The sequence below is a fragment of the Carcharhinus amblyrhynchos genome, chromosome 34 (genome assembly GCF_965287045.1).
Source record: "Carcharhinus amblyrhynchos chromosome 34, sCarAmb.v2.hapA, whole genome shotgun sequence".
NCBI lineage: Eukaryota > Metazoa > Chordata > Chondrichthyes > Carcharhiniformes > Carcharhinidae > Carcharhinus > Carcharhinus amblyrhynchos.
The window spans coordinates 15,693,948-15,713,773 of NC_137357.1; the positions used below are offsets into that span (position 1 = coordinate 15,693,948).

Here is a 19,826-nt window from a genome sequence, read left to right on the forward strand (position 1 = left end):
GATCGCACTGCTGCCTCCAAGCACCAGGGGCCTGAGTTTGATTCCCAGCTTGGGTCACTGCCTGTGCAGAGTCTGCTCATCCTCCCTGTATCAGTGTGGGTTTCCTTCAGGTGCTCCAGTTTCCTCTCACAATCTGAAAGATGTGCTGTTTGGGTGCATTGGCCATGCTAAATTCTCCCTCAGTGTACCCGAAAAGGCGCCAGAGTGTGGCATCTCAGGGAATTTCACAGTAACTTCATTACAGTGTTCATGTGAGCTGACTTGTGACACTGAGAAGTAAAGATTAAACTTCAAAACTTTCCTTCTCCTCTCTGTACTCTATGAGCAGTATGTTTTGTCTGTGTAGCACACAAGGAACAATACTTTTCACTGTATCTCCATACATAATAAATCAAATCAAATCAATGAATTCAATTCATTTGTACTGTGTCCTATCCATGTGAGAGTGAATGACAGACCTTTTCCTGATTGAAGGCATCCATTCTCCGCATCGCAGTGTCCAAAGCTGTCACCGTCTCCATGAACATCTGGTCTTGTTCACACAAAGGATTAGTCAGCATATCGGAGGAGATTTTCACAGCTGACTTGGACATTGCTGGAAAGAAGACCAGAGTACTTGTTTCAAAAAGAGAAGTTGTCAACGAGAAGAACAACAGTCGACCTTCAAACAATCACAGAGGATTGTGCTGCAAATTGGGCACCAGTTACTGAGCTTAGTGAATGACCAGATTCCACTATTCACTATGACAAATGCATTCATGCCTCTATTGAAATAACACGAAGAACTACAAAGGAAACGTGTTAAACATTAAATCATTAATGACAATTAATCTATTAATTATACCTGTTGGGTTCTGTGCTAAATATTCATGCCTTATGTGGTACACATAATCCAAGGGCGGAACGGTAGCACAATGGTTAGCACTGCTGCCACACAGCACCAGGGACCTGGATTCAATTCCAGCCTCGGGTCACTGTCTGTGTGGAGTCTGCACGTTCTCTCCATGTCTGCGTGGGTTTCCTCCAGGTGTACTGGTTTCATCCCACAGTCCAAAGATGTGCCGATGAGCTTGACTGGCCATGAAAATTGTCCCTTAATATCAGCGGGATTAGCTGGGTAAATACATGGGGTTACGGGGATAGGATTGCGGTCGGTGCAGATTCGACAGGCCTCCCTCTGCGACGATTCTGTGGCTGCCAATTCAGTTAAGCTTTGATGGATCAGCATGCATCCAAGCATGTGATTACCAGTTTTCAGATTATAGAGAGTGCTGTAACGTCTGGTCGGATATTTATCCCGAACTCACTTTTCGACTGGGCCACTGCACACTGGCCAGAGCTGCCCCTTTGTGTGAACACTTCTGGGAAAAGAGCCCGGTTCCAACAATTGGTTCCATGGATTAAAAGGGAGAGAGAGCAGGATAAGAGTTTGGAATGAAATGTTTGCAGAGGGAGAGGTTTTCACGTGTCCAGAACACCAACAACTGGTTCCCCCATGCCGACACTACAGTTAAGAAAGCCCCACCGACGCCTCTACTTTGTAAGAAGACAAAGGAAGTTTGACATGACAGCTACAACTCTCACCAACCTTGACAGATGCACCATAGAAAGCATTCTTTCTGGTTGTAGCACAGCTTGGTATGGCTCCTGCTCTGCCTAAGACTGCAAGGAACTGCAAAAGGTCATGAATGAAGCCCAGTCCATCACACAAACCAGCCTCCCATCCATTGACTGCCAACTCTTCCCGCTGCCTCGGCATAGCAGCCAGCATAATTAAGGACCCTACACACCCCGGACATTCTCTCTTCCACCTTCTTCCTTCAGGAAAGAGATACAAAAGTCTGAGACACGTACAACTGACTCAAGAACAGCTTCTTCCTTGCTGCTGTCAGACTTTTGAATGGACTTACGTTGCATTAAATTGATCTTTCTCTGCACCTAGCAATGACTGTAACACTACATTCTGCACTGTCTCGCTTCCTTCTCTATGAACGTTATGTTTTGTCCATATAGTGCGCAAGAAACAAAACACTTCATTGTATGTTAATACATGTGACAAAAATAAATCAAATCAAATCAAGGAAACTTCTAGACACGTTATTTTGCAATCAAGAGAAGAAGGTTGTTTCACGTGACTGAACAAAATGAACTCGAATCCATCAGGCTGCACGTTCTGCATAAGTTGGTGTTATTTCAATAATTACCAGCAGGCAATCGCAGGGGTTGTGGAGGAAGATGGGATTTGTACATTAACAGAACTTGTACATTTGTCAGTGCATTTCAAAGCTACGTGTTTTCCACTCCCTCTGCAACACACTCAATTCACCCAGCAAAATGCAATCAGGACCATTTCTCTGACTCATTGGCAGTTCTGACATTAACTGTTTCTGATCTAATCCCATCAGCGTCAAATCACAGGACTGAACTGCCCCACCTCTTCACAGCAAGGTCATGGCCTTGCCTAAGTGATTGTTTTGCACGTGTGTGTGTGTGTGTGTGTGCGCGCGCGTAGAACAGGTGGAGAGACAATGTGGCTGACATTTCGAGTCTGGATGACCCTTTGTCAGGGCCACATTGAGTCACAAGTGTGTGTGGGTTCAAGTTCTATTGCAGAGACTTGAGCAAAGAGTCTGGGCTGGCAGGTTCAGTGATGTACAGAGTGAGTGCAACAGTATCTGAAGTGTTGTGTTCCAAGGGCAAGCACTAAACAAAGAAATTTAAAATTTACATCTTGTAAAATTATATTTAGCACATCAGATGTACAAGTTTCAAGTACCATTTCAAAGATTATGCAAGTTCAAAGTTATCCCAATGCAGTCTTTTTTTTATATACAGTTTATTTACAAGCAGTCATCACAGTGGATGACTTACTCCACTGTTTTCTACAGTGCAGAAGGAGGCCATTCGACCCATTGTGTCTGCACCAACCACAATCCCACTCAGACCCTATTCCCGTAACCCCTCATATTTAGCCTGCTCGTCTCCCTGGACAATCAACCTCACCCACACATCTTTAGACTGTGGGAGGAAACTGGAGCACCTGAAGGAAGCCCACACAGACAGGGGGAAAACGTGCAAACTCCACACAGACAGTGACCCAAGCCGGGAATCGAACCCGGGTCCCTGGCACTGTGAGGCAGCAGTGCTAACCCACCATGCACAGGAGGGTTCAAACCCATGTTTATCCCTCAACCAGCATCACCAAATTGGATCCGCTGCTCCTATCATGTTGGTGTTTGTGAGATCTCTGCTTTGAACCCAATCGGTTGCACTACAATGGCCAGAGAAAGGAGCAGTGCTCAGAAAGCTCGTGATTCCATCAACATGTTGGACTTTAACCTGGTGTGGTGTGATTTCTTACTGTACAATGGCCTGTGCACCTCAAACAGGTCTTCAATCAGCCATCAGGCACTTTGGGATTTCCCACGCTCCAGGAAGGCAAGATGAAATTTGCAAATTCCTTCCTCCTGTTGCATCAATGGATGCAGAAAGGAAGATGAGGAATGTTCAAATTTAGCTGGTGCAGTTCAGAATGTTTCAATTTCTTTTCAGTGAAATGCTGATTTCTCTAAATATTGCACATCAGGCTGGAAGACAAGTAACACACTTAAGATGCGTTATTTCCAGCATTCAACATTTTAAAAAACCCAACATCCAGCAGAGTGTCAATTATCACTTTCGTGTGAGTCATGCAACATTCACTATTTCATCTTTGTCAGTGACCATTTAGCTCCATTACATAACACACATCCAAGCCTCTCATGTTATTTTAAAAGTATAATGGGTGCAAGCGCTTGTGCAACTCAAAAGCACATCTTGAGATTCCAAAGTGCTGCAATTGTTCTTCAGTTGGAACATGCAGTTAAGACATTGAGACTGTGAGCACAGCTCACAGCTCCACTTTCTCAGAAGACCGAGGAAATTTGACATGTCAGCTACGACTCTCATCAACTTTTACAGATGCACCATAGAAAGCATTCTTTCTGGTTGTATCACAGCTTGGTATGGGCTCCTGCTCTGCTCAAGACCGCAAGAAATTCCAAAGGGTCGTGAACATAGCCCAATCCATCACGCAAACCAGACTCCCATCCATTGACTCTGTCTAACTTCCCATTGCCTCAGCAAAGCAGCCAGCATAATTAAGGAACCCGTGTACCCCGGACATTCTCTCTTCCACCTTCTTCCGTCGGGAAAAAGATACAAAAGTTTGAGGTCACGGACCAACCGACTCAAGAGCAGCTTCTTCCCTGCTGTGGTCAGACTTTTGATGGGCCGATCTCGCACTGAGCTGATCTTTCTCCACACCCTAGCTATGACTCTAACACATTCTGCACTCTCTCCTTTCCTTCTCTATGAACGGTATGCTTTGTTTGTACAGTGCACAAGAAACAATATTTTTCACTGTATACTAATAGATGTAACAATAATAAATCAAAACAACTCAAATCGAATGTACACTTAGCAGAGTGCCTGGAGCCTTGAAGGGGGAGGGGGAAGAGATGTCGACTGTGGGGCCTTTTTTATTATCCAGCCCATCAGAGTGACGGCACTCTTGTAGCCATGTCCAAGCTCCATGTTACGTTCCTTGTTTTTAACATATCAGCTATCCTAAATTGTCTTAATTAGGTCCTGTCAAGTAAATAGCCAGCTTCAGAGAAATCCTGCAACCACGGATCAGGGTTGGAGAATGAACAGGGCTTCATGTTCATTGGAGGTTTTCCAGAAGAGTGTGTTTTCCCCTTCATTTGATCAGAAGCGTGGTGATCAGATGAATGGACATTGATGGTCACGGGATGGGGTGCAGGGCGCTGACTCAATCTTCCTCCCGTTAGGGGTGAAATGTCATTTGCAGAGACTTATTCACAAAATCTAGGGTGCCTCCTGCTTCTGGGTGGAAGTGGGGAGATGCCAGAGCTCTATCTCGAAAGAATGCAGGCCCCTCTTCCACCCTGTCATACAGCTTATAACAAGTGAATACAAAGTGTTTTATGGGCTGCAGGCAGCACTGTGAATCTAAAGGCCGTGAAAGACACTGGGGGTGATTTGTCCCTCTCCCGGGAGATTCCAGCAGCAGCCACATGCAGGATATATGCTGGGCATCCCGCCTCAACAGCAACTCCAGCACTAGATTTCCAGCAGTGTCACATCTGTGCCAGAAATCGGTGGGGGTGCCAACGAATTGGTTAAATGTTAATTTAAATCTGATTTAAATGCAATTTGTGGGCCCAGGACTCAAGTCATGGGGCAAGCTAGCACCTCCATCGCCACTGCACCTCACCCCGCCAGGGGTATTTTACTTTCAAGGAGCTAGTGGTCCAACCCCGTTGGAGTGAAGGGGGGGACAATCGGAGTCCTCCCAAGGGGTTGGGCAGTGGGGTGATGGTTGCCTTGGGCATTGACACCTTGGCAGCGACAGCTTGTGCCCCCAGCATTGTCCAAGAGGCAAAGTGTCAATGCTGAGGGGCAGGTTCTAATAGGTGTGGGGTCTCCAGGGATGATCTATGGCAAAAGGAAGAGCCCTCCTGCCACTCTGCACTTGAACACAGTAACAGAGGGAAGGAAGTCAGCGATCAGGGCCAGCCATCAGGTGGGTGTTTAGCCTTTTGAGGGAGTTGGCAGGTTCGAAGCTAGGTCCCCCATGCATGGGAGGTCCAGTGATCAGGCCATAGCATAGTCAGAGGTATGGTTCCATGGGAGCAGGGCTGGCCATCAATTGGGAGGCCAGCAATGTGGGGCCGCTGTACGTGCACCAATCTCAACAATGACAGATCAGCACATGCGCAATGGCCCGCTCAGCACTATTCTGCCAGGCTCTCCAGTGGGAACAGTCCCCGCCCACAGACTGTCAGAGTGAATCTCCCTGAGATACCCTGCCGTGCACAGAGTGTGGGAGATTCATTTTGAAAATCCCACTGAAAAAACCAGCATGATTGACTCCAGTTTTCACGCGAATTTGGGAGAATCTCGGCCATGATCTAAACACAAGTTCTCTTTCTCAAGTTTGAGATGAAGAAATATTCACTCCATTGTTATGAAGTCGTCTGAATGATTCAAATTGATGAAATGTCTGCAAATGTTGACAAATACATTAACTAAGCTGATGGAGCCACAGAATCAGACAGTACAGAAAAGGCCCTTTGGCCCATCGGGTCTGTGCCAACAACTGCCACTAAAGGTGCACAAATCCCAATTTCCTGCACTTGTCCCACATCCTTGAATGTTATGATGTTTCAAGTGCTGATCCAAATCTTTTTTTTCCAAGGTTGTCAGGTTTCCGGCCTCCACTACTTTCCCAGGCAGTGCATTCCTGATTCCCACCGCTCTGAGTGAGATACCCTCTGAATTTCCAGCCGCCTCACCTTCAAACTCTGCCCCTTCGTGATTGACCTCTGAACTAAGGGGAACAGCTGCTCCCGACTCACCCTGTCCATTCGCCTCATTATCTGATACACCTCAATCATGTCGCCCCTCAGCCTTCTTTGTTCTGGAGAAAACAATCCGGTCTCCCTTTTTTGCTGAATTTCTCCCTTCCAGGCCATCATCCTGGTGAACCTCTTCTGTATCCCCTCTAGTGATTACATCCTTCATATAGTGGGGTGACCAGAACTCAAGCTGCAGCCTCACCAATGCTCTGTAGAGCTCCAACAATTACCTCCTTGCTCTTATACTCTGTGCCACAACAGATAAAACCAAGTGTTATTTGCCTTCTTAACTATCTTATTCACATGCTCTGCTGGCTTCATGGATCTGTGAACAATGACCACAGATAGAAATGAGAGAACCGACTACTTGTGAGTTACATCACCTAAAAATGAACTCACAGATCGGAAGGTTTGTCTTTCTGCAAAGTCACAGGCTTGCGGGCTCATTCAGATTCCCTGTTGAAAGGGAACAGGAGAATCCTCATTCCTGTCCTCAAGCACAGAATCCATGTTATCCTTCTTCCCTCGATCTCCCCCTCAACCCACTCAGACACAAACATGTTTGTGAGGATGGTGAGAAGACATTGGTCTTGCCTCCCTCCCTGCAGGCAATTTGAGGTGTGCTTTCCACAGGTTGTTGCAATTATACAGGGCCTTGGTGAGGCCACACCTAGAGTATCGTGTGCAGTTTCGGTCTCCTTTTCTGAGGAAGGATGTTCTTGCTCTCGAGAGATTCAGTGAAGATTTACCAGGCTGATTCCAAGGATGGTGGGACTGATGTACGAGAAGAAATTGTCTAGGTTACGATTGTTTTCACTGGAGTTCAGACGAATGGGGGCGGGGGGGGGGGGGGAGTCTTATAGAGGCTTATAACATTCTAACAGGACTAGACAGGGTATATGCAGGGAGGATGTTCCCGATGGTGAGGGAATCCAGACCAGTCGTCACAGTCTGAGGATTCGGGATAGACCATTTAGGATGGAGGTGAGGAGACATTTCTTCACCCAAAGAGTGGTGAACCTGTGGAATTCATTACCACAAAACATTGAATGTATTCAAGAGGTGGCTGGACCTAGCACTTGAGGTGAATGGGATTAAAGGTTATGGGGAGAAAGGATTAGGCTATTGAGTTGGACGATCAGCCATGATCGTAATGAATGGCAGAGAAGGCCCAAAGGGCCAAGTGGCCTCCTCCTGTTACGATCTTCCATGTTTCTATAGCCTCCAGTTCTGTTGAGTGCAGTACATGATCCTACCTATATCTGCCTCTGTGCTTTTCTTCATATCCTTATGCAGCTTCTTAATCTGATCTTCCAACCTGAACAGAAAACAGAGGGGGGGAGAAAAGTGATCACTTTGAGCAGAATCACACACTGATAAAAATCGCATGCCTCTTGAATTGCCACAACAAATTTAAATTTTCTGTCTGAATTAAATATTCCAGCTCAATGCCTTTGATCAGTCAATCGAACACGGCATTCAGGAAACACAGGAGTGCAGGATAGTTAAGTTTTAACGGCAGTTTTGTGCTGGGTTTGAAGTCTTATACTTACTGCTGGAGCTTGCCATATTCTCGCTCAAAGTCCCTCTCCACCTGCAGGTTTATACAAGAGAAAACATCAGTCAGCAAAAAAGGTGAGATGGTCTAGTGGTATTATCGCTTTATTAATACAGACACTCAACTAATGTTCTGGACACCTGTCCACACTGTATCTGTCGGCACAGTGGTTAGCACTGCTGCCTCACAGCTCCAGGGACCCGGCTTGGGTCACTGTCTGTATGGAGTCTGCACGTTCTCCCCGTGTCTGCGTGGGTTTCCACCGGGTGCTCTGGTTTCCTCCCACACTCCAGTTAAATTAACCTTTAGTTTCCTGGGATGTGATAGGTTAGAGCGATTAGCAGGGCAATTAAGTGGGGAGAGGGCCTGGGTTGGATTGTTGTTGGTGTAGACTTGATGGGCGAAATGGCCTCCTTCTGCACTGCATGGTTTCTGTCTTTCATTGATCTGGGTTTAAGAATCTGCTGACGACCATGAAACCATTGCCGATTGTCAGAAAAACCCATCTGGTTCACTAATGCCCTTTAGGGAAGGAAATCTGTTGTCCTTACCTGGTCTGGCCTCCATGTGACTCCAGAGCCACAGCAATGTGGTTGGCTCTTAACTGCTCTCTGAAATGGCTGAGTGAGCCACTCAGTTCAAGGGCAACGAGGGATGGGCAACAAATGCTGGCCAACCAGCGAGGCCCATGTCCCATTCATGAATAAAACCTGTAAAGAACTCAATCTGGTGGCTGGGGTGCAACAGCCTCTGCCCAAAATCCATGTTTGGAAACTGGATTGGTAAACTTCGATATAGCTCAGATAGTGGGAGCGAGAACTTCATCACCCAGCTGGCCAACCTCCTCTGGAGACTATTGTGCATGGAATCGTACAACAACACAACACAGAACGAGGTTCTTCATTCCAAGTCAATGCTGTACCTTTAGAAAACTAATCCAGTTCATACTACACTCCTCCTCTGACCCAACATCTCTCCAATTTTTACTCCTGACTATTCTGTCAACTCTTTTGCTTTCGAAGCTATCCCGGAATCCTGCTCCGCTGCCCTTTTAGCAAGTATATTCTAAATCCAAATTCCTCCGTCCCCAGTTGGAGTAAAATGACCCTGAACAGTGGGAATCCAGCACTTTGAGCAGGACATTTCAGCTGAGGTGGAATAGGAATCTCTCAGTGACATTTCAATCAGCCAGATGATTCCAGCATTGCCCCACTGTCGTCCTTGCCAGCCAAGTGAAGTAGAAACATGGCTGTGAGAAACAGGCCATTCAGCCCATCATATATAAACCAGTGGTCTTCTCCACGTCTAATGTCATTCACCCGCCTAGTGATCACACCTCCTCCTGAAAATAACACCCCCTGCGCACAGAACTCAAGGGTGCTTCAACAACAGTTTGGGGTGGAGGTTTAAACCTCTAAACCACCAGGACTTTGTCCATCATCCCCTGGGATCACTTTAACCACTGGTTTCAATTTATGCCTTCTTGTAATCAACGAACAGAAGTAATCTATCAGCATTCACCATTATCCTTCTGAAGCCATTCCCAAATTGGATTTTGACTTTCAGTTTGGTCAAAGCTTGATCATCTGAATCAACTCAGCTTGGGTGAAGAGTGCCCCGGTTTCTCAAATCTCTCAGAAACAGTGAAGGGCAGGAAGACAGAAATGGTTATTTTCAATTCATTTTCAGATGTGAGCATCGCTGGCTCGAACAGCATTAATTACCCATCCCTCATTGCCCCTTGAGAAGTGGTGGTGAGCTGCCATCTTTAACTGCTGCAGTCCATGTGGCGTAGGTATGCCCACGGTGCTGCGAGGGAGGGAGTTCCAGGATTTTGACTTGTTCAGTTCAGGCTCAGGCCTTGTTGAAGCCATTGGGTTTGGTCAATGACCCATCCATGTCCCGAAGTGGGTACAACAATTTCATACAGGGTTCACACGAGCTCTAGAACTCCCACAAAGCTTTTAGGCCAGTGATCGATAGAGGCGTGATAGATGAGATCTCACAGAATCCCTGTAGTGCAAAAAGAGGCCATTCAGCCCATCGACCCTGCACCAACAAAAACGCCACCCCAGGCCCTATTCCCACGTATTTACTCTGTTAGTCCCCCTGAAATTAAGGGGCAATTTACTATGGCTAACCAACCTAACCTGCACATCCTTGGAGTGTGGGAGGAAACCCGAGCATCTGGAGGAAACCCATGCAGACATGGGGAGAATGTGCAGACTCTGCACAAACAATGACCCAAGCCAGATCCCTGGAGCTGTGAGGCAGCAGAGCAACCCACTGTGATAGAAAGTAAAAGTGAGTAACCACAGTAGTGAGAGAGAGGGGGAGGGAGAAAGTGGGAATCACAGTTACAACTTGGGCTCTGAAGAACCAGAAGACTGCAGCATAGAAATTCCTATTTGCAACATTAGAATACCGCTGTTTAATATGTTTTGATATTATCTTAATGGAGACAGGACGTAGTTGCTACGAACACTGCCATTAGAATTGCAGTAGAACATTACATGGATGGTTTGAGCCTTCCGATGCTATTACACAGTCATTTCCCAACTTGCAACTTAATGACCAGTGCTATTACATGTAATAATCAGAATGACGGCATGTCAGCATATCATGCTGCTATTCCAATCCAATGTACATTTTTCATCTGATCAGAACCATTCTCCTCCACCCCCCCAACAACACCCATGCTGCACCCACCTGAACACCCTCAAGCCCCAGGGCACAGTCAGGACTGACTGAATCCCCAAACCCTGAAATGAACCCTATCAGAGGGAAATGTATAAGAGCATGACACAGCAGGGGCCACATCATTCTTTCTTCCTCTGCTGAATACATTTCTGAAGTTTACTGAAGGAAGAAGCCACGCCACCTGTTCTCACAGATACTTCATTCCTCCTTCTGTAGTGCTCCTACCACAGTTTCAGACAAGGTTCCAGCTCCACAGTGCCTCTGGCTGGTGTCCGAATGCTGGCACCATGATTCAGTCTATACTGTCACAGACAGGGGCTGGAATTCTCCCATCCCACCTGCCACTGGCATTCTAGCAAACGGGGGGACGGACCGTATAAAGGCTAGGGGGGAGGAATCTCTGGGTTTCAGGCGAGCACGGCCGGAGAATCACGCCCCTTATGGAGCGTCGGATCCAATCCAAGTCCAGCTTCTCAGCAGGATCTGTGGAAAAGACTTTAGCAAAGCACTGAAACATTCACAAGGTCATCAAATGGTTAAATGTAACCCTGAACTTGTGATTTATGTTTCATTTTTTCACATCACTAATTTCAGGAATTAATTTAAATTCTCCAATGAACAGTTTCCTAGGTATATATAAAATGCATAAAATCTCACAACACTCAGCCTAACGGGTCTCCTCCACATTTCTTCTGCCAGCCCCTCTCAACTTCACCCAATCAACATATTCTTTCATTCTCCCTCACGTGTGAAACGAGCTTTCCCTCAGACCCCACCAATGCCTCCACTTTGTCAGGAGGCTAAAAAAATTCAGATTATCTGCTCCAACTCTCACTAACTTTCACAGATGCACCATTGGGGTGACGCGGTGCTACAGTGATTAGCACTGTTGCCGCACAGTGCCAGGGACCTGGATTTGATTCCCAGCTTGAGTCAGTGTGAGTTTGCATGTTCTCCTCGTGGGTTTTCTCTGAGTGTTCCAGATTCCTCCCACAGAGGAAAAGGTGTGTGGGTAAGGAGCACTGGCCACACTAAATTCTCCCTCAGTGTACCCAAACTGGCACCAAAGTGTGGTGGCTAGCGGATTCTCACAGTAATTTCTTGTTGTGTGAATTTCAGCTTAATTGTGACAATAGTAAACAAACTTAAACTTAGAAAGCATTCTTTCCGGATGTATCCCAGCTTGATATAGGCTCCTGCTCTGACCAAGACCGCAAGAAGCTACAAAGAGTAATGAACAAAGCCCAGTACATCACACAAACCAGCCTCCCATCCACTGACTCTGTCTACACTTCCTGCTGCCACGGCAAAGTAGCCAGCATAATTAAGGATCCCACGCACTCCGAACATTTTCTCTTCAACCTTCTTCTGTCGGGAAAAAGATACAAAAGACTGAGGATGCGTACCAAACAACTCAAGAACAGCTTCTTTCCTGCTGCTGTCAGGCTTTTGAATGGACCTACCTCGTATTAAGTTGATGTTTCTCTACACCCAAGCTATGACTGTAATACCATATTCTACACTCTCTCTCTTTCTTCTTTATAAACGTTTGGGGTTTTTGTCTGTTTCGCGTGCAAGAAACAACACTTTTCACTGTATATTAACGCATGTGACAATAATAAATCAAATCAAAATCAATCTGAGTTCTGGTGCTTTATTCTGGGCTGTACGCTCTGTGCCATGACCACGGGTCAGTGCGGGCGGCACGGTGGCATTGAGTTTGATTTGATTTATTATTGTCACATGTATTAACATACAGTGAAGAGTATTCTTTCTTGCGTGTTATCCAGACAAAATATATCCCATGTGTGAGCACAATAGCAGATTTCCGCCCGTTATCCTGATATGCTGGGGAATCCAGGGACATCCATTTATCCTGAGTGGAATGCATCCAGCATTGAGATGAGTGTGTTGTGTGGGCTGTACAGTACTAAAGCTATGCAATTTTTATCCGCTTTTCCTTTTATGATCCTGGAATATAGAGAATCAAAGAATCACTGCAGTGCAAAAGGCCATTCAGCCCATTGGGCCTGCACTGACCACAATCCTATGCAGGCCATATCCCCATGCCTTTACCCCAGCTCACTCCCCTGACACTAAGGGGCAATTTAGCATGGCCAATCCACCTGATCCACATCATCTTTGGACTGCCTCATTTGCTAACCTTCCAGAAAATTCTGGTTAAAATGAGTAGCGCTGTTGCAGGGAGGTGGGTGAGTGGTTTAACATGGAAGAAGTGGATAGGGCTCGACAAGTCCTCACAGTGCGTGAGGAAACTCCCCCATCTCCCCAGAGAACTTATGGCCTTGCCCATTTGTTGTATTTCAGTTGCACTGGGGCTACGGAATCTCTGACTAACTCCTGTTATGGTGCAGACTATGCAACTTGCCAAAGCACGCAGTGTTCTGCCGTCAGTGGCATGAAAATCCTTGGCTGTTTCAGTGCCACTTCACCTGTGTTAATACTCTGTGTTATTTTATGGTTCAATAAGCAATGGCAGTAATTACCATCAAGATTTGCTTCTGAACTGTGGGGAGAATTCATCACTCTATGAAAAGAAAGAAGATTATCTTTTCTTAAGACGGAGAAAGTTGACAGCGCTCTGTTGCAATAGACTCATCTGGGTGACAGGGACCATCTCAAACGCAGTAGGGACTTGTTGGGGGCGGGGGGAAGCAGGCATCTTTTGCTTCTTTCTTGAGCAGCAATCCAGGGTCGGCAGTGTTGGCCAACGAGAATCTGCCTTTTAGTTGAGAAAGCGATGTGAAAGACAGAAGGGGGAACCTATGTCGCTGTTCAGGGGCTGGTATATGGGGAGAATTGGTGAACTATTAACTTCTAATTATTTCCTGGACTTTGCTGAACCGGCCTCTGCAAGAATCCTGAGCTGTATTCTTTTTCCAGACGCATTTCTTGATTGAACGTTGATTTAAAAGTGTTGTCTCAAGTTCTTGCAAGGTGCCTAGAGAAAACCCTTCCTGTGATTATCCAGGCTGATCAGGCTGTATTTATCAAGGGCCAGAACTCAATTCTGATGATTGGACAGTCAGAAGTCTCACAACACCCAGGTTAAAATCCAACAGGTTTATTTGGTATCACGAGCTTTCGGAGCGCTGCTCCTTCATCAAGTGAGTCAGGTCACTCACCTGTACGGACTTGGAAGTGACTTGACAGAAGTGTATAAAAGGGTTGCTCAGTGTTCCTGGTCCTAGATGTTGACAGGGGATCAGAGTTTAAACAGACTGGATGTTAGGTACAGACAGCAGTGGTCTCTGGAGCACAGGGGCAGCTGGAGTGGTCGGTGCTAACACGCCACAGTTCTGGAAGTGAACTGGACTGCCTCTTGACCGTGACTTCATGGATAATACTTTGTATGATATCTTGGAATGATTTCCAGCACCAGAGTAGGGGGATGGGAGCCAGAGATGGAGAGGGGTGGGGCATGGGATGGAAGTGGGACAGGGCGGAGGGGGGAAATGGGGGTCAGGGGCGGGGGGGTGATGGGGACATGGACCGGGACCGGGACAGGGACAGAGGGGGGATGGGGGCCAGAGACAGTGAAGGCTGGGGGCCAGGGATGGAAGTGAGATGGGAACCACGGGTAGAGGGGGGGATGGGGGCCGGGGCAGAGGGCAGAATGGGACCTGGCAAGGGAATGGGGGGGGTAGAAGGGGGGAATGTTGCAGCAAAAGGTGGGGGGTATTGGTGATCGCACAGGAATTTGGAAGTATTGGCCCTCGCTTTTTATGATTTTTACAGGGTCCACTCCGCTTTACTCCAGCCTGTACCTCGACTAGTTCTCCATTTGTCAACCAGAGTGCGCAGTCTACACCCTGCTCACTCCAACCCACAATGTCAAAGTTTTTCAGCTTCTTCTCCTCCTCAGATTCCACTCTCCCCAAGACCTTTCAGGCATTGATCCAGTTGATGAACTGGAGGTGTGGTATGGATGATCACAAGGCAACATATGTTGAAAAGTGCTCCGCCACAACTGCAATTCCGTCTCACACCCGACTTCTGATCTCCTGAAAAACGGACACCCGACACCTCCACACACAGCAGTTACGATGTGAGCTGTCGACCAGGCTCTGGGAAGAAGTGCGCTCTTTAAACAATTCCAAACTGAGGGCAAGATTCAGCAAGATGACTCATCAGCCAACTGGAGGCCATTTCAAACTGGTCTCAACCACACGGTATCAAATCCCACCCATCAGGGCAGTTCAATGCTCTATTTGCTCAATGCAACTGTCCTGCAATTTCATTGCTTCTGTGACATCTCAGCCCAAAGGATCAAGTTGCATGAGAAAGATCTCCTCCATTTTAGGGCGGCACAGCAGTGAGCACGGCTGCCTCACAGCGTCAGGGACCAGGGTTCAATTCCCAGCTCTGGTCACTGTCTGCATGGAGTCTGCACGTTCTCCCCTTGTCTGTCTGGGTTTCCTCCAGTCTCCTCCCATACTCCAAAGATGTGTGGGTTCGTTGGATTGGCGATGCTAAATTGCCCCTTAATGTCAGGGGGATTAGCAGGGTAAATACATGGGATTACGGGGATAGGGCCTGGGTAGAATTGTGGTAGGTGCAGGCTTGATGGTGTTCGAGTTGTGTTGGGCAACAGCAATCTAAAGGCACTCAATCAACTCCTTTACAAACAGTGCTGGACATCATGTATTCAATGCAAGGTCTTCAATTATTTGTGCACAAGGAGGATTTTCCACAACCAACACAGAATGACCGGAGTGGTTCTGAGGTTATAGAAAAACAGCTCATCAGGTACAGTCAATTACAGCAAATCAGGAACAAGAGATTTTTCACATCTTTCATTGACATACATGTTTGGCAATTAAATACCAGCCTTTCCCCCCTTGCTCATTCAATAAAAAATTGAGAGGGGAGGTATGCAGGATTACAGGGATAAGGCCTGGGTAAGAGTTGGTGCGGGCTCAATGGGCTGAACGGCCTGCTTTTGCACTGTAGGGATTCTATGATGTGCCCAGTCAGACTTCTGAATTTAGCTTTACCATTGAAAGGCAACTTGTCTACTTTGGTAGCCCATCCTACACACACAGCCCTGCAAAATAAAGCCAAGTAGAAAACTAGGAAGAATCACAGACAATGATTTTCAGCTAACGTCAGTTTGGATCCCTGTGGCATACGTGCACCTTCATGTTTTTAATGCCTCTCTCCAGAGAAATAATACACAAACAACATTTCTGGGGCCCATTCAGCACTCAACAGAACTGTTCTGATTCCAGCCTGGATGATTCAGACGACACAATTTGACCTACTGAATACTCAGATCGATGAATCATTCACAGTATTAAAAGTTGGCCATTCACAGTGATCAGCACAGCAGTAAGAATAATCACCAACTCAATCTGTTCGACATTTACAAATGTCAGAAATATAATCACTAGTGACAACATGATAATTGAGGAACAAAGTGGGGATATGCAGATAGCGCTGACATTGCATAAGCACAGTGAAAGAAGGCTTCGAGAAATGCTCGCCAAATCAAGATGGGTTTTGACAAAGTTAATAACCATACAAGTCGCTTCAACTGGCAAGAGTGTCGGTACTGGAGGACACAAATTTAACATAATTGGCCACAGGGCCAGAGGTGAGGGAAGTAGTTATCTTTGCTCTGTGAGTTGTTCTGATCGGGAACGCACTGCTTGAAACGGTGATGAAAACACATCCAAGGTTCATGTTCAACAGACAACGATGAGCAATTGAAGGATTCTGGGGTAAGAGCAGGAGAGCGGAACCAATTGCATAGCTTCCTCAAAGAGCAAGCACTGAGGTAATGAGCCAATTGGCCACCTTCAGCACCCTAAGGTCCCATGATTTCAATTCTCTTCAGTGAGCATTCTCCAGGACAACAATTATCCTTCACTTCTGAAGGTAAGTCATTCTCTAATGGTCCAGTGCAGATCCTGGGCAATGGCACACAACAGGACCAAACTTAGTCACTTTGAGAAAGTTTGTCAAGTCACAACCTGGTGGTAAAGTCTCATGGTTCCACCACTTAACTGATGCCAATAGAAACCATGCAGCACGGAAGGAAGCCATTCAGCCCATCAAGCGTGCAACAACTCTCAAACAGTACATCTGACCCAGGCTTTATCCCTGTAATCCCACATATTTACCCCGCTAAACAACACAACATTGGATGTTATGGGGCAATTTAGCATGGCCAAATCAACCTAACTGGCACATCTTTGGACTGTGGGAGGAAACCGGAGCACCTGGAGGAAACCCACGCAGACATAGGGAGAATGTGCAAACTCCACCCAGACATTGACCCAAGGCCGGAATTGAACCCAGGTCTCTGGCTCTGTGAGGCAGCAGTGCTAACCACTGTGCCACCGTTGTTGGAGCTGCATACACCCAGGCAAGTGGGGAATATTCCATTTCACTGCTGACTTGTGCCTTGTCGATGGTGGGCAGGTTTTCGGGGAGGCCGGAAGTGGGTTACTTGCTGCAGAATTCCTAACATGGTGGTGGTGATGGGGATAGGAGGAGCTGCAAGATGTCTGTGCGGCACTCAATATTATCTTAGAGTAAGCACGAGCTTGGTCAAATCTGGTTTTTCAGCATTACAACATTGAGTACCAGGTGAGTAAGCGAGCTGTGAAGAGGATGCAAAGGGATAGAGGCAGAGAAAGTAGATGCATTGAAAGGTAACAGCAATCAGGGTGAATGTGAAGTTATCTGCTTTGTTAAGAAGGATAGGACAGCACGTTTCTTTTTAAAAAAAGCAAGAGGCCAGCAAATGTCCCTGTGCAGAAGGTTTTGGGTGTTCTTGTACACAAATCGGACATTGAGAGGGCAAACAGTTTACTGGGCTTTACCATGACGGGTTTGGAGTTACAGAGTGAGGGAGCCTTGCTGCAACTGTATTAGCCTTTGGTGAGTCCACAGCTGGAGCACTGCATAGTTTTTGTCTCTCTTCCAGAAGGGAATGACTCATCCGAGAGGAAGCGCAACAAAGGTTCAGGAGATGACTGGGTTGTACACCGGCTAGACTGGCTGGAATGGGCACTCAACGATGGAATTTAACATAGAGAGGTGACCTCACTGTAATGCCTGAATTCTTGGAAAGTTTGACAGCTGAGAGGCTGTTTCCCTTCAGTGGAGAGTCTGGATTGGGGGTCATGGCCTCACAATAAAGGTCAGTCATAAGACTGAAATGAAGGAATATTTCTTCACTCAGAGGGTTGGAACCCCAGAAAACTCTGGATTTCTGGTCAGTGTATACTTGATAAATTTTTTAACACAAAGGGAGTCCAGGGGTAGGGCAGGGTATTAGAACAACCACCATCTTTATTTTTTAAATTTATGTCGCAGGATGTGGGTGTTGCTGGCTAGGCCAGCATTTGTTACCCATCCTGAATTGCCCCATGAGAAGGTGGTGGAGAACTGCCTTCTTGAACTGCTGCAGTCCACATGGTGTTGGCACACCCACAGTGCTGTTCGGGAGGGTGTTCCAGGATTTTGACACAGGGACAGTAAAGGAATGGGGATATACGTTCAGGATGGTGACTGGCTTGGACAGGAACCTCCAGATGATGGTGTCCCCATGTATCTGCTGTGCTTCTGGATGGTAGAGGTCATGGGTTTGGAAGATGCCTTCTTAGGGTCTTTGGTGAGTTCCTGCAGTGTGTCTTGGAGATAGTATACATTGCTGCTACTGAGCGTCGGTGGTGGAGGGAGTGGATGGGCAAGCTCAAGGAGCTGTCCTGCTCAAGCTTCTTATTTGTTAAGTTATTTGATGCCCCTCTCTACTGCAAAAACACTTGAACATTAAGGATGGCCCCCAGCACTTCCAGCAATGCAGTTCAAAACCAACTGCCAATTGATCACACAGAAGTTGAATACTAATGAAAAGAGACACATGTGGCTGAAACTTTTCATCTTGCGCTCATTATGACAAACACAAGACCAAATTTCCAAATTCTGTCCTGTGCGTGCTGATAGGTATGCTCACAACTCAGTCAAGCTCATGCATACCTCGTTTACACTGGAAGCAACATTCATACACAGAGACTCACTCGCTGCAAACAATAGGGATACGTTCAAGCCTTATTTCAACTACCTAGGAACTTGGGAAGCCAATAATTCCCCATTGCTTTCTCCATGGCAACACCTTGGCCAGAGTCAAACAGCTGATCAATCAGAACCTGTGGTCTAAATAGTTGTGATCATATAAAATTTGGAATTCTTGTGCTTGTCCTGAGTTGGGCAGCATGGTCAGTGCAGGTTTGGAGGGCCGAAGGGCCAGTTCCTGTGCTGTAATTTTCTTTGTTCTTTGAGTGCGAGATGAAAAGCAGCAACAAGTGTCTCTTTTCAACCAGGGACAGTCCTGAAAAGTCAGGAATATAACTGCCCTTAACCTCTCCGTTTTAAATGAGCATCCTAACGACACAACACACTCCCAGCAAGGTCAGAAAGTGCCATGAGCACGAAAGTGCATCTCATTGCAAGGGGGCGTATGCAAGTTCAAAACTACCGGTCTTCTGCAGAATCACTTACTTCACTGGTTAATCTGTGGAACAGGCTCCCAAGAGTCACGGCACATGCAGAGTGCATTCAGATGCAAATCAAAACATTTATTTCAGAAGGTAACATTTCAGGACACAGAACAGCAAAAACTGCAGGAACACTCATGCCCCACTGAACTGACACAAAATCATTTTCATTCATTCACAGTTTGTGAGCAATGCCCATACATATTGTCCTTAAGAAAGTAATGGTGACTGCCACCTTGAATGCAACTCATTGGAAAGAAACCGGAGCACCCGGAGGAAGCCCACAGTCTGAAAGACGTGCTGATTTGAGGGCATTGACCTGAACAGGCACCGGAGTGTGGTGTCTCGGGGAACTTCATTGCAGTGTTAATGTAACCCTTACTTGCGGCTAATAAATAAACTTTTGTACTTTAAGATTGACTTTCTGGGTCATTTCAATGGTAAAAAGTCTGACAACACCAGGTTTTAGTCCAACCGATTTATTTGATAGTAAACTCACAAGCTTTCAAGGGGACTCCCTCTTCATCAGGTGAATGGAGAACTCTGTTGTCAGACTTCTTACTGTGTTTAGCCCAGTCCAATGCCGGCACGTCCACATCATTTCAATGGGACTGTTTC

The 19,826-nt window shown here is 46.5% G+C and overlaps 1 protein-coding gene across 1 annotated transcript in view; it reads right to left on the reverse strand.

Annotated features, from left to right (window-relative positions):
- Positions 1-19,826, reverse strand: part of bin3 (bridging integrator 3) — a 150,586-nt gene that overhangs the window by 92,631 nt on the left and 38,129 nt on the right. Inside the window, exons 3-5 of the mRNA XM_080217061.1 lie at positions 7,976-8,016; positions 7,679-7,740; positions 459-595 (exon numbers count right to left, since the gene is read on the reverse strand). Of these exons, the coding sequence (XP_080073187.1) occupies positions 459-595; positions 7,679-7,740; positions 7,976-8,016 (240 nt within the window). The remainder of the gene's footprint in view (positions 1-458; positions 596-7,678; positions 7,741-7,975; positions 8,017-19,826) is intronic.